At 39.7% G+C, this 14677-nt stretch overlaps 1 protein-coding gene across 5 annotated transcripts in view; it reads right to left on the bottom strand.

Annotated features, from left to right (window-relative positions):
* FAM214A (family with sequence similarity 214 member A) overlaps positions 1 to 13592 on the bottom strand; it is an 88814-nt gene extending 75222 nt beyond the window's left edge. For 2 of the 5 annotated variants that reach the window (XM_043555392.1, XM_043555394.1), the window contains exons 1-2: positions 12790 to 13250; positions 11988 to 12104 (exon numbers count right to left, since the gene is read on the bottom strand). In XM_043555392.1, the coding sequence (XP_043411327.1) occupies positions 11988 to 12003 (16 nt within the window). In that variant the 5' untranslated portion in view covers positions 12004 to 12104; positions 12790 to 13250. Of the gene's footprint in view, positions 1 to 11987; positions 12105 to 12437; positions 13253 to 13479 lie in introns of those variants that run through there. The other 3 variants (XR_006293295.1, XM_043555393.1, XM_043555391.1) reach the window with 3 other exon arrangements.
* Positions 13593 to 14677: the final 1085 nt, after the last annotated feature.

The following is a 14677-nucleotide window of genomic DNA, read 5'->3' as shown; positions in this document are numbered from 1 at the left end:
ATTTTAATTGCTCAGATTGTCCTCTCTTCCAGGCCTCCCCCTCTCAATCTTTGTAAACTTCCACCTATACCGAAGATGCCTGATCTTTTAAGGCTCAATACAGCTGTTGACTCTAAGACAGGCTGTGCCGTGAAATTAATCTCTGCAGGTGAAATGATTTCTTACCAACTCTGATGATAGACATTTTTACCATTTATTCAGTTATCAGATATCGTATGTTTTCATAGTTATTTCATTTGATCTGCCAATAACCTTGAGAAGTGGGGATAAATATTCCCATTTAGAAACAAAAACTGATACTAGAGAGTTAATTCTTAGGGTTACAAAACTAACAAATCACAGGGAAAGAATGCATAAAATTTTCCAGTAGTAAGTTTTATGGTACATCACAAAGATACTAAAATTCATGCAAACATTCATTTAATAGTAAATATTTATTGAGCAGCTACAAAATGTCAGGCACGAGTCCACGCATAGGGAAATACAGTCGTGAACAAACGTCACTAAGTCCCTGCCCTCATGAAGCTTACATTCCTATTGGGGAGAAAAACAAATAAGTAAATAAATACAGAACATCAAGTCAAGCAGTGATAATCACTACAAATAAGAGTAGTGCAGTGTAAAGAGAAAATTAAAAAGCTGTACTTTTCTGGATAGGATGGTCAGGAAGGCTTCTTTGAGGAGGTGACAACTGAGCACAAAGTCAAATGCAGTAAAGGCCAGCATCATGAGACTTGTATTCCAAAAAGGGATAGCAAATGCAAAGGCCCCACGGTGTCAACGTGCTTGTGGTGACTAAAGAACAGCAAGACCAATGTGCCTAGACTGCAAGGATCTTACAAGTATACTAAAAAAAATGAAGTCAGAGAGGTAGCCTGAGACTTTAGGATTAAAATGTTGTTCTTCCCCAATTCAAATATAATTCATTTCAATCAAAAAAAATCTTGGAATTTCATCAATACTCATTATTCTCTTAAATCTATTTGGTCCAAGTAATCTCTTTTTTTAAGCTAAATAAAATGAGGAAAAATCTGCTAAAATCTTAATTAACTGTCCTATATACACGACCTAATTTCTCCCCCCCACCACCCCAACACCAATACTTTCATCCACTTATACCTTTACCTATTCTTATGGTATAATCTAAAACCTTTCTAAATGTTGTTCAACATCAGGGTCTAACTCTCTTTCTGTAACAGGAAGCAATTTACTTCCTTAAAAAGGTAACATGATTAAAGACAATATTGGGACAATGAGAAATGTGAATATACAGTGTATATTAGATATTAGCATTGTGCCAGTGTTAGATCTCTTGAGTATGATAAATGCACTGCAGGTATGAAGGAGAATATTCTTACTTTTAGGAGATACATGCAGTGGTATGATGGTAAATGTCTACCAACTGGCTCTCCAGAGGAAACAGCACCTGGTTTGTAGCACTGCCAATTTCCACGTTGTAAAAACTGGCCACTATTGTAGATAGCAAGCAGCTAACTTGATACAGAGTTGGGAAGAAATGTACAGTCAGCTTTCACATGCTAATACCAGTCAGTTCTAGGTTGAATAACTCAGGGTTGATGTGTCAGGTCTGCAACTTACTCTCAAATTCTAAAAACAAAAAGTAAAAATGAAAACTCCCTTGGGGTGCCTGGGTGGCTCAGTCGGTTAAGTAATTGACTTCGGCTGAGGTCATGATCTCACGGTTCATGGGTTCAAGCCCCACATCAGGCTCTGTGCTGACAGCTCAGAGCCTGGAGCCTGCTTCAGATTCTGTGTCTCCCTCTCTCTCTGCCCCTCCCCTGCTTGTTGTCTGTCTCTGTCTCTCAAGAATAAATAAAAGTTAAAAAAAAAATTTTTTTTAAATGAAAACTCCCTTGTGTCTATCTAATCTACCACCCACCTATTGAGAGAGATAAAAGTGGTAAAATGTTGACAATTAACCTATGAAAAGGCATTTGATTATTAACTATATGATTCAACTTTTCTTTGGATTTAAATTTTTTACAAATTAGATATAAATTATAAAGCAAACAATGTAGGAAGTTTAAAGAAATTCTACAGCAAATTATCTTGCAAACAGAGTAAATCATAATTTTTTGGTGTATCGGTATCCTTTCATCAAGTACAGAGAATATGATATAGAACTTCAACCTATAAAACGCCTCCAAAAAAAGCAATTTGCCAATATTAAGTGCTAAAATTACACATGCTTTTACTATTATAAATTTAGAAAGAAATTACCCACTAGATAATGTGACAAACTATGATACCACATCACACACACACACAAAAAAAACCCTGCTGATTTGGTTTCAAAAATGTAAAAGAATTTTTTAGATGTCAGGGTAAGCTTTAGTTTTTTTCTTTTTTCTAAGTTTGTTTGTTTATTTACTTATTTATTGAGAGAGAAAGAGAGAGAGAGAGAGATGGGAAAAGGTAGAGAGAAAGAGTAAGAATGAGAGAGTGAGAGAGTGAGAGAGTGAGAGAGAGAGAGAGAGAGAGAGAGAATATCCCAAGCAGGCTCTCAGCAAAGAGCCCATACGGGCTCCAACTCAAGGACTGTAAGATCATGACCTAAGCTGAAATCAAGAGTCAGACACTTAACCAACTTGAGGCAGCCAGGTTCCCCTGAGGGTTAGATTTATAAATGGACTGATTTCAGATATTGATACCAAATTTTAATTTCATTCAAAAAGATATTAATTTGGTAAGCGGGAAAATAAAAAATGGAAACCACATACTAATTTAAAAAGCTAATCCCCGGGGCACCTGGGTGGCGCAGTCGGTTAAGCGTCCGACTTCAGCCAGGTCACGATCTCGCGGTCCGTGAGTTCGAGCCCCGCGTCGGGCTCTTGGCTGATGGCTCAGAGCCTGGAGCCTGTTTCCGATTCTGTGTCTCCCTCTCTCTCTGCCCCTCCCCCATTCATGCTCTGTCTCTCTCTGTCCCAAAAAAAATAAACAAACGTTGGAAAAAATAAAATGCTAATCCCCAAGGATAAATTGGTTGCACTGCCAGAGGGTAAGTTTTTAAGTCCAAATAATGGTCATATTTGGAATATTACTTATAAATAATGTGAATTATGACTAGATTCCCCAGGCTAGCCTACCAAAGATTTCTTAATCTATAATGGCCATTACTTGCAGCATTATGGAACAAGTCTAAATTCAGAGAAGTACAAGGGCCATGGTCCAAGCACTAAATCAATCCTGGGTAGTATTCTGATATGAGGAAAAAGACAATTTGGGGCACCATCTCACCACTTTAATATTTTCCATCAACCTCCTAGTGTCCACCTCTACATCTCAATCTCATTACCCCAATGCTGCTCTAAATGTTCATTGTGGTATATTATCACCCAGAAATCGTTGGTGTGTTCCAATTACCCACTTTTTCTCTCATTGCATACACATTATAGATGTGTAGTTCAATGCTGGTTTTGAGTTCCTCCAGTTACATGTTGAAGAACACAAATTTCAGAGTAACATTAAGGATATGTTGATCTCTTACACCTGTAATGACTAGTCTTCACAACAGAGCATGAAAACACTCCTCAGTGCAGATAATTCAAGCTGTGTTTCCTTGGAAATAAAACACTACCAATCCCTATCCTGTGCCAGGCATAAGCTAGGGTGCTGAACCACAGATGTTCAGTTCATCTCTCCTACAGTCCTTAAAACTGATGGTGCTAGAATGCAAAGACATCAAGTTCAGATAGGCTATGCAATTTGCTCAAGATCATTTGACTGGTTAAGTGCTGAGGTTACACTTTCTATCTGCCCGACCTTATAGCCTTAGGGTTTTATCTCTTCCTGCTTCATAGCATGCTACTAAAAAGGACCCACTAAGCTACTTTTATACCAAAATATGGCCATCATTTCAAGATTCTTTAAAAATGTTTACTTAAATATACATTTATTGATCTAGGTAAATCTCTAGTTAGTATAATTTCAGTCAGCATAAAAAGGGGAAACTTTCAAAATGGTAAAAATCAGGTACTATATGAATGCATGTTTACAGGGAGTATCCCCAACTAAGATACAGTTAGCTGTGCTTAGGCACACTTGGCCCTTTGCTCATCTACACTAATGATTAGGCTCACTGGGTCAACTAGTCAACGTATCTAACACTTCACAGTTTACAAAGTTCTTTGGCACATCATCTCACCTGAAGCTCAGAAGCATCACTTTGAGCCAAATACATTTTACAGAAGAGAAAACAGGTTTGGAGCTTAACCCAAGTCACAGAACTGTAACTGACAGAATGGGTCCCAAGTCTAAACTCTAAAACCTTTGAGTCTTTTTCCTATTAATCTACCCTATCTCTTGTACTCGTAAACCTCAAGTTCTTCAACCAATGTAATCTCTCTCTCAGACAAATAGCCAACCAGAACAAATCTTGCATGGTGGGTAGAAGGCATAGAGTTCTAGCAAATATTTGTCTGTGGATCATTTGTTAATCAGATATGTACCAACAGGGACCACCTATACCAAATAGCTTTTGCCTACTCCTTTGTTATTTTATAATGTTGTATTTCAATTCATTGAGATTTAGTCAATTTAAAAATATAGTTTTCCTTTAAGTCATGGGCAAATGCATTTTAAATCTATTTTTTAAAAAGTGGACATAGGGGCACCTGGGTGGCTTAGTCGGATTAAGCAGCTGATTTTGGCTCAGGTCATGACCTCATGGCTCCTGAGTTCTAGCCCCGCATTGGGCTCTGTGCTAACCGCTCGGAGCTTGAAGCCTGCTTTGGCCTCTATGTCTCCCTCTCTCTCTGCCCTGCCCACCACCCATGTTCTATCTGTGTCCCTCAAAAATAAATAAACATTAGAAAAAGGGGGGGCTTGCCCTTTAAATAAATAAATAAATATAAAAATTGGGCATAAAGTTGTGATAATAGCCTAAGAGTCAATAATTCAAACAAATCCCTAAATTGGCAGAATTCTAATTGCTGTGAGTAAAACAATCAGTGATTGCTGACCTCTGCTTATACTCCTATTTGCTCAACAGTGAGATACCCTAGTCATTCATTCTTTCACTGAATATACATTAAGCACCTCCTATACACCTACACTGCACCTACCATATACAAGGATGTCTGCTAGGTAATGGGAATACAGCTGTGAACAAGAGACAAGGTACTTGGTCTCAGGGAACTTAAAATCTAGTTGTGGAGACAGACAATAAACAAACATTTACAAAATGCAGTAAATACAATGAAGGAAACAGACTGTTGAGACACAGAACAATAAAGGACATCCAATTTAATAAATATAATAGCAGCTAACATTAACTGAACACTTTAGATAGGGTAGTCAGAGAAAGCCTCTATGAAAAGTGACATTTAAGCCAAGATCAGAAGAATGACAAGGAGCCATCCATTTGATGCTTAGGGAGCAAGGCTTTTTAGGCAGAAGGAATAATCCACACAAGGCCCTGAACGGTCATCAAAAACCTAAAAGGTAGCCAGTAGGGCTGGGCATGGTGAACAAGGAGAAAAAAAAAATGCAAAAGGCCTCATTATAATTTTATTGCATCCGTATCTTTTATATGAAAAGGAAAATAAGAGAAAACTCAGCTCCGATCATTGCTGTCTTTGGTATTACACATCGATTATTGTCTAATATTTTTGACATGGTTTTCACATTGTTACCCAGTCCATCCTGTTTCAGTTTAACATGAATGTCTAATATAATGAATGAACTATTCTCATTTTTCACCCATTTGAGAAAAGACAGAATTAATTATTGACAAATCGGTTTACATACTGAAAAAGAAGTACTGTTTCCAGATACCACCAATTTTTTTTGTTATTACAAAATAAAATTCAGTATTAAATTAGAATTCTAAGATTGATATTAACTTAGTTTTTAATATCCTCAGCCTCAAATGGGGGAAACATAGTCCTATAATTCGATATAAAGTTGAGAAGACAAAAAAGTAAATATAAATGTTTTTCATTTAACCATTTTTTCTATACTTGTTCATAATGCAGAATGCTCAGTCTCCATGGGTTTCTTCACCTTTTTGAAATGGAAATCACCTTTTAAGTCACATTCCCTGTACACACACTAGCCTCTTGATTCTGCCTTCCAATTATCTTTTTTCTCGTGCTGCAAAGAAATGACAGTTTCCATGCACTGAATCATTTCCTTCTTACTAGATGATTGGCAAAAACATAGACAGGGAAGGTCTATGTCAATCCTGTTAGTATCTAATTTCAGAAGTTAAATCAAACCAGCAATTATTTAACAGCTACAGTGTGTCAAGACCCATCAGTGTAAATGGATGATAGACCAGCAGTAACTTTTTTTTTAACGTTTATTTATTTTTGAGTGAGAAAGTGAGTGAGTGAGCAGGGGAGTGGCAGAGACAGAGAGACAGAATCCGAAGCAGGCTCCAGGCTCTGAGCTGTCAGCACAGAGTCTGACACAGGGCTTGAACCCACAAATCGTGAGATCATGACCTGAGCCAAAGTTGGATGCTTAAATGACTGAGCCGCCCAGGCGCCCCTAGACCAGCAGTAACTTCTGACTTGATATCACAGTGAGTACACAAAACATGTACAGTTGAATTAGCCTCTCTTTTGTCCTCTAAATGACTTAATTCTTAGAATATGGCTTATAAAAAAAAGCAGTTCACATCTGAATGTTTACCATGTGCCAGCCACAGTTCTAAGAACACTAAATAAATGTATTTAATCCTGAAAACAACCGTAAGCAAGATACTATTACTTTCTTCATTGTAAAGATGAAGAAGGTGAGGCAGAGAAGATAAAGAGTTTTCCAAGGTCACAATACTTACCAGATCTGTTTTGTGTTTTCCTCAAGCCAATTTGGTCCCATTATCTTACAATGTCAGAGGATTAAAAGTATATACTTGAGCTCGCTTCAAACCTGAGCTAACCCTCTTGTTAGCTATGTGACTTTGGGTAACTTACCAAATCTCTGTGAGTCAGATTCATTTATTTACAAAATGAAGGTGACAAAAACATCTACTTCCTTGAGCAACTGTGAAGATTAAATGAATGATATACGTAAACTATTTGGAACAGTGTCTGGCACATAGTATATATAAGAGTTAGCTGTTATTATTAACACTACCACCACCACCTCCTCCTGGGAATTTAATAAAAGGCTTATTAATCTAGACTACTTAATCTCATCAACATTTGTTTTCTTTTCCTCTAACAGCTCTCATTTCTATTGTTTGATTTACATTGGCTAACAATGAGCTATTTTAAGCAAATAAGCAAGGCATCTTATTCCCTTGGTAATTGTTTGTCTAGGTCTAACCACTTCTTTCCTCCTATTTCAGTTGCCTAGGAAGGAATTGGTTGAGGTTAATAGGGTTGTATCATATCCTAAGTAAGTTCATAAGCCACTGTTATACTAAGGTTAAAGCCTAAATTTGTAATATAATAAAAACGGGGGAGGGGAGTCTTAGTTTTTTAGGCTGCTGTAACAAAATATCATAAACTAAGTGGCTTATAAACATCAGGAATTTATGTCTCACAGTTCTGGAGGCTGGGAAATCCAAGATCGAGGCACCAGCAGATTAAGAGTCTGGAGAGAGCTGGCTTCCTCATAGATGGCTGTCTTTTCACCATGACCTCAGATGGTGGAAGGGCTTTCTTTGGCCACTTTTATAAGGGCACTAATGCCATTCATGAGGTCTCCACCTGATCACAACCTAATCACCTTTTGAAGGGTCCACCTGCTACCCACCATCACTTTGGGGGGGGGGGGGCGCTTAAGATTTCAACACATGAATTTGGGGAGGGGACACAAATCTATAACAAGGGAAAAAACTATGATTGCACTCCTCTCAGTTTTAACCTCAAAAAAAAAAAAAAAAACCTATTTGGTATTTGGTATCTGTTTGGTATTTTGCTTGTGAAACACGGTTTACACTAATAGTGTTTATTTAACAATCATAAATCACCAATAATATGTATTCAAATATAAATTGGAATATAGTATTTTAAATTACTGATTTATTGATGATTTACTAGATTTTATAGGCAGACTTAGTCTTTTGTAACAGTTGATAAGCTCAGATAAGTTCAGATACTCTTAGAAATGTCTGATGAAAAAATTGTTTCTAACAAAAGCATAAAGCATAGCAAACTTTTACCTTCAAAATTAAAAAGCTTTTTATTTTCATGCAATACCATAAATTTAGGACTCCAGAAATACTACACATGTATAACACAAGTAATTATTAAAGGTTAAAACCATAAAGCGTTTTAAATGTTTCAATGCAAGGGCCATGCTTTAGACTTTTAATACTGGGCACTCAGTATCTATCTAGGACCAGGTCCAAAGTTTACATCCTTGGGTACAAGGTGGATAACACTGTTGAACCTCCCAGCTGCCCAGCTCTAGTCAGCAGTTAACACATTTAATAGATTTAAAAATCCATTCCCAGGAAGTTTAGTCCACCCACACCCCCCCCTTATATTTTAAGCGATGATTATAACAAATGACAGTATAAAGAAATTATACATGTATGTCAACCACCCTTTCATAGTTTTATTTTCTCAGATGACTATATATTAAAAGCCAATTAAAATCTCCTTGAGCTTTAGCAGATTGAACACTATGAATGCGAAACATAACAAAACAAAACAGTATGAGGTTATTGCACATTTGATTATTTTCTTTCCTCAAACATTCTTTTGTAACTGGCCAACTGTTAGGCATCTAAACATGATCAAAGGTACCATTTACTTAAAACCTACTATGTGTTAACCACTAACATATTTCATTCTAACAACTATGAGAAATTAGAATTATCCCCATTGTACACACAATCTGAGACTCTGAGGGATTAAATAATTTGATAGAAGATTACCTAGCTAGCAAGTAAAGGAACAAAGATACTAACAGGTCTATTCCCAAATCCTGTGCCAATGATAACATCAAAGACTCATCTTTGGCTGCAATGCCCAAGTAATGTTACGCTACTACTTAAAACTTAAAAAAATAAAAAAATAATTTACCTCAGACTATGGTAAAATACTATTAACTATTGTTACTATATAGGCCAATGGCTACATTTAGCATCTTAAATTATCTCAAAGTACAGAAATTTTCCTAAAAGACTTTTGCTTAATCAATTAGCAAGATGGACCAATGCTTTCCATAGCCTCCATAAAAATAAACTGGCAGACACTGGCTGCTAACAAGGTACTTTCTAGTTGTTTGCACTTTCCACTTCTACCAGTTGAGTTGTATGCTTCATTACTATCTGGTGTTTGTTCTCAAAAGTTATTTATAATACCACCCTATTTATAATAACTAATTTATTTAAATAATATATAAATCAATGAAATGCGTGCAAAAAAAGTTTATTTCTGTGAAAACTGCTGCATGCTTTGGAAAGAACATATGTGATGAACGTGTATTCCCTCCCCTTCTGAAACAAATTCCTATTGACTTCTGTATACACAAAACATGTATAAAATTGTGTGAAACAGTAATAATTTTAAAATGCTTTTAAATATAAAAGATACCATCCTCACACTGCTCTGCAAGTCTTATTTCACTTTTAAGAAAGCGAAACTAGAAAACTAGAAAAAAACAAAACAAACTAGAAATCTTAGGTGCACATTATTGGTGTCATTTATATAAGAGCATATGAAACTCTGAACAACTGACCCTATTTAACCCCCCCAAAAGAACCCTGAGCCTGCATAAAAACACAGGTGAATTAATTAAAGCTGTTATATTTATGGTTCCTCACTGAAACTGACTTTTTAAACTAGCCACCCAACTACTTATTTAGAAACTCTCTGAAGCACAGCTGTATCCTGCTCTACACTAGAATTCACACACTTTACTCAGATTCTCATAGAAATCTGAAGGGTTCTCCTATTTACTCTTATTTTATAGAGAACTCAGTGTTAAGTATAGTTACCAAGTTCTCCAGCCCAGAGACCAAAAGCAGTGAAATTAAAAGGAGGCAAGAATAAACATTTACAGCAAAGACTGCTGACAGCAGCAACAATTAAATGAGAATTTAAAAATCAAATCTCACAAAAAAACAAAAAAGGAGACGTGATTTAAGTTAGAGGCAAAAACAAAAACAAAAACCCCAAACCCAAAAAGCTCATAAATTTAAATCTCTCTGTAGGGCCTTTCTAGCCCTGTTTTAGAGGTCTGTCCATACATCATGATTAGAGTTGAAAATATTTTTGGCATTTAAAGAGTAAAGTTTCAATTATACAGAGAATTCACTCAGTTTCTTAGACACGAACGTAGAAGCAAATGAATTATTACTGTCATTTAGCTAAGTACTGCCCGTCATGTGCCTTTCCAACTGCAGGTCAAGAAATCCATTCAATGGGTTGTGACAGCAGTTTTTAAAATAGAAATAGAACAGAAAAGACAAGACCACACTCACAGAGTAAGGGTAAGTACGTTTTGTGAAAAGTTTATTTTTGTATTTCTATACTGTTTGGCAAAGTAAAAGATCCTTCAGGCCATGGGCCTAAAGATCCGTATCATCATGATGAAATATAATCACAATACTAAACTTGCAATTCTATCATTTTTACATCATAAGGCTAAAGAAAGCTACAATTTTCAAGAGAAAAAATTTATTCTTATTCTATTTATTCTTAATGTATAAAGGTATTTATTTTTCCTAGTAATCTGTATCAGCACATAACATTTTATTGTGTTTGGTACCAGTTTTGGCTAAAATAGAGATGTGTGCAAATATTATTTTTTTAAGCTGCTTACAGCCTTAAAGCAAATTTTAACAACAACAAAAAACCCCAAAACAAATAGCTGCTTTTATTTTATTTATTTTGACATGCAATTACTGATCTTGGTGCCATTTTTCCAAAGTCACTGATGTACTCTAAAAATCTCAACTTGGCATTCTACACAAACAACCTGCTTAGTAACAATACACTTGCTAATACTTCATGCGTACATAGCCGATTTTTTAAAAACAGCCAAACACTTAAAACTAATTTCAACCACTAACTTAAGTATGGCTTTCTCCACTTCTTCCTGGTGCATTTTAAAAGGCACCATTAGCAAAGCCCTATTTTAAAACTAGAAAAGAAAAAGCCTTTGAATACACTTTGAAAAAAATAAGGAAATAATATTTTATTACATCTTTTAAAAAATGAGCATCTCATGTATATGAAGATAAATTACTATTTCCAATCCTAAAGTCTCAACTCTGTCATCTAGTCCAACTCTGTACCAAATACAATAATCCTCTTCCAACAACGTTCCTTGGAATCAAACCCGCATCTAAAAGTCTTCACTCCTAACTACTACTCTATTAATAATCTCCTAAACTTGGTCCTTGTCATTAATCAAAAGAAGGGTGATAAATTAGTGTTTAATTCCTTTTAAATCCTTGAAAAACAGAGTATACGTTATTCTCATAAATCCTGAAAATACAGGTTTAGAAAGGAAAGGACACATTGAAGGCTCTGGACTGCTTTGCAAACTTTTAGAGTTTGCCTAAAGCACAAAAATCAGCTAATAAAAGCACTAACAGTAATAGAATAGTATTTGTCAACTCAACCTTAAATTTTCTCAGTTTATCAAGTTCAAGTTCTCCAGTTGAAAGTTTGTAAACCGTAAAGTTGAAGTTAGATTGACGTTACCAGGGGAAAAAAAAAAAAAAATTGTGACTCTAAAAAGATGTCAAGTATTGTGGCAACGGATACAAACGCTGTTCCTGGCAATTTCATTTTGAGTGACACTAGAGTATCTCTTGAAATTACTACTTTCCAAACACTTCTGAAGAATGTATCCTCCCATCCAGATTCTAACTCTGTCTTCCTTGTGCCCTCCTCTACCTCACCTGCTGGAACCTATAACAGAAACAAGTGGGCATATGTAACAAGCAAAGAATTGATCCTGCCAGAGAATTAGGTTAACACTTACAAACCGGGGCACAATAAAAAAAAAAAAAAAAAAAAAAAAAAAAAATCCTACTGAAGTAAGTCATTTACCTCGGTCTGGCTTCATTTTCACATTCAATTTCCACCCAAGGTGCTGTGAAATACACTTGTGGGTTCTTTCAACAAGCTCGCCGCTGATCCTGTGGCTACAGCTCCGTTTTCAAAATGCTGAAAGAGACCAAAATAAAATTAATCCGGCCAGGCTCTGATACCCAGACTTTGCAAGAAAACTACTGTGAACAGGCCTCTTCCTGGCAACTAACTGCGGTGACAGCAACCCTCGGCAGCTCCGAAAAAAGCAAAACTCTCTGTGCACGGCCTGCCCCATCTCCTCCGGACCCAGCACCCCTCTTCCCGCCCGTGTGCTCTCCAGGCCAAAGTGTCCTTCCTTGACACAGCGTCTCTGAACCAAAAGAAAGATCTATTTATAACCTGGAGGTACAGGCAAGAAAGAAAAAAAAAAAAAAAAAAAAAAGGTTCAAGCAACACGAGCTAACTAACCCCTTTGTAAAAAACGCCGCTGGGAACAGAGGCACCTCCGCACTGGCTGGTATAGAAATTCTCCGTCCAGGTGCCCGGGCGCAGGAAACTCTTCACGACCCCTAGCGCCTCGCCAGGAGCCCCGCCCGCCCCCGAAGGGCCTCACCTGTGTAATCACCCTCTGGCTAGCCTTCGTGTGGCAACCGCGGCCAAGTTTACACAATAAGAGGGTCAGAAAGAAAGGCGAGTCATCCCCTCGCGCCCAGCCCCCAGCCCCAAACGAACTCTACTGGGCTGTCCCGGGTCGTCCCCCCCCACCCCCACCCCTCGCCACCGCCACACGCACCAGACCCCCAACCCTGACTGGCCCGACCTGAGGTGGGCCTGAGGAGGGGTGTTTACAGCTGGGCGCTCGCCCCTGCTCGGCGCAGCCTGCCCGCTGCGGGCGCCTTCCGTCCCTCCGCGGCCCCGGATTTCCTTCAGCCTCGCCGCACCGAGCGCCGCGCCAGCCCCTCTTCCCGCCGGAGAGTTGTTTTCATGGCTCCCTCGGCCGACCTCTGCTGACTAACTCTCTCTCCTCGCCCGTCCCAAACCCTCCTCCTCTTGGCACTTCTCTGCGCCGCTCGCCCAGCGGCTCACATCACACTCCCACCTCAGACCCGAGGCTCCGAGAGGCACAGGGCAGGCGAGAGCGGAACGTGGCGCGCAGCGGCCCCCGGGGCTGCGTTACAGGACCATGGGGGCCCGAGACGACAAGCCCGACGCGGCTCCCGGGCGCCCTTGTGGCCATCCACCCCCGCCTCAGCCGCCGCCTCGCTTCACTCCCAGCGCTCAGCCCGTCCCCCTGCCCGACTCGCACCCGAGCCCCGCGGCCCCCGGGCTTCGCCCGCCCGTCGCCCCAGCCGGCCCGCTTGCCCCGCGCCTTTGCCAGCTCCTCGCCCGCCCGCTGTCTCTAGCTCTGGCGCCCCAGCTCCCGATCCCCCTCGCTCGCCCAGTTCTTTCTCTGCTGTTTGCCCTGTCAAAACACTGCCCGGGTCACGTGTCCCAACAACAGCCAACCCACCGCTCGTCACTTCCTCCCCGGCGGCCTCCGCGGCTGGCGCCCGGTTGTTATGGCAACACCCCGCACGCCCGGGGCCGCTAGCCCCGCGGCCTGGGTTTCGGTGCAGGTGCCCGACTGCTGCGCGGGCGCGGGGGAACGGCAGCTGCGAAGGGCTGACAGAGCCTGGGAGGCTCGGGAGGCGCGAGGCGCTGCGGCCCCGCTCGGCCCCTGGCCGCGCTGAGAGCCGGCTGCCGCGCGTCTGGGACCAGGAATCCGAGCTGCGCTATTAGAACACAGGGTGACTGGGGAGATGTCATCCCGGGCCTGCCCCAGACGTGGAGGATAATTATAGTCTCCTCCTCCTCCACATGGGATGTTGGCTCTGGGTTGTGACCGAGCCCCAGTGGATTGCAGCACACGGTGGAACCCGGGTCTAATGTGGCAGGAGAGGGGGCAGCCAGGCGCATCAAGGAGTGAGGAGTTCAAGAGCGAGAAGCCCCTCTCCCTCTAGATTTTCCTAAATCCCTAGAGGTTTTAAGTAGAATTCGGAACCCAAGCTCCCAAGATACTCGCTGTGCTAAAAATAACTTTTATAACGTCTAAAACCCTGACTCATGGCAGGAAGACACTTTTGACACCATGTTATTGTTGAGGAGCTATAATTTTGTTGTCCTATAACAATATGACATGATGACATTTCGTGTTGTGATGTGTCATCACTTCAACACAAACAGATGACAAGGATCTGCAGTAATTAAAAAAAAAAAGTCCTAACAAGGGCTGAAGCTATTAGCTACTCAGTTTATAGACAAAGTACATAGGGGGTTGTGAGCTCAAAACAGACAAAGTACCAAATCTGCAATGCTCTTGATGTCATATGAAAAGGTTGTTTTTTTTTTAAATGAAATAATTTTGCATTTAAGAATCAAAACCGGAAAGTATCATGGTAAGTCTAAAGGTGATTTATTTTAGGGGCACCCGGGTGGCTCAGTCAGTTAAGCATCTGACTCTTGATTTTAGCTCAGGTCATGTTCCCACCCACTGGTGGGATCAAGCTTCCCATGGGCTCTGTATTGACAGAACAAAGCCTGCTTAGGATTCTCTCTCTGCCCCTCCCTTGCACTCTCTCAAACATTTTTTAAAAAGGTGATTTACTTTATAGTTTTTGTACTCCTTTGTGGTTTCCAAAGTTTTACAGTATTACTTTTACATCAGAAAT

This window comes from Prionailurus bengalensis, chromosome B3 (assembly GCF_016509475.1).
Source record: "Prionailurus bengalensis isolate Pbe53 chromosome B3, Fcat_Pben_1.1_paternal_pri, whole genome shotgun sequence".
NCBI lineage: Eukaryota > Metazoa > Chordata > Mammalia > Carnivora > Felidae > Prionailurus > Prionailurus bengalensis.
Note: the sequence above shows the minus strand (reverse complement) of the source record. Positions and strands in the feature narration are given on the sequence as shown.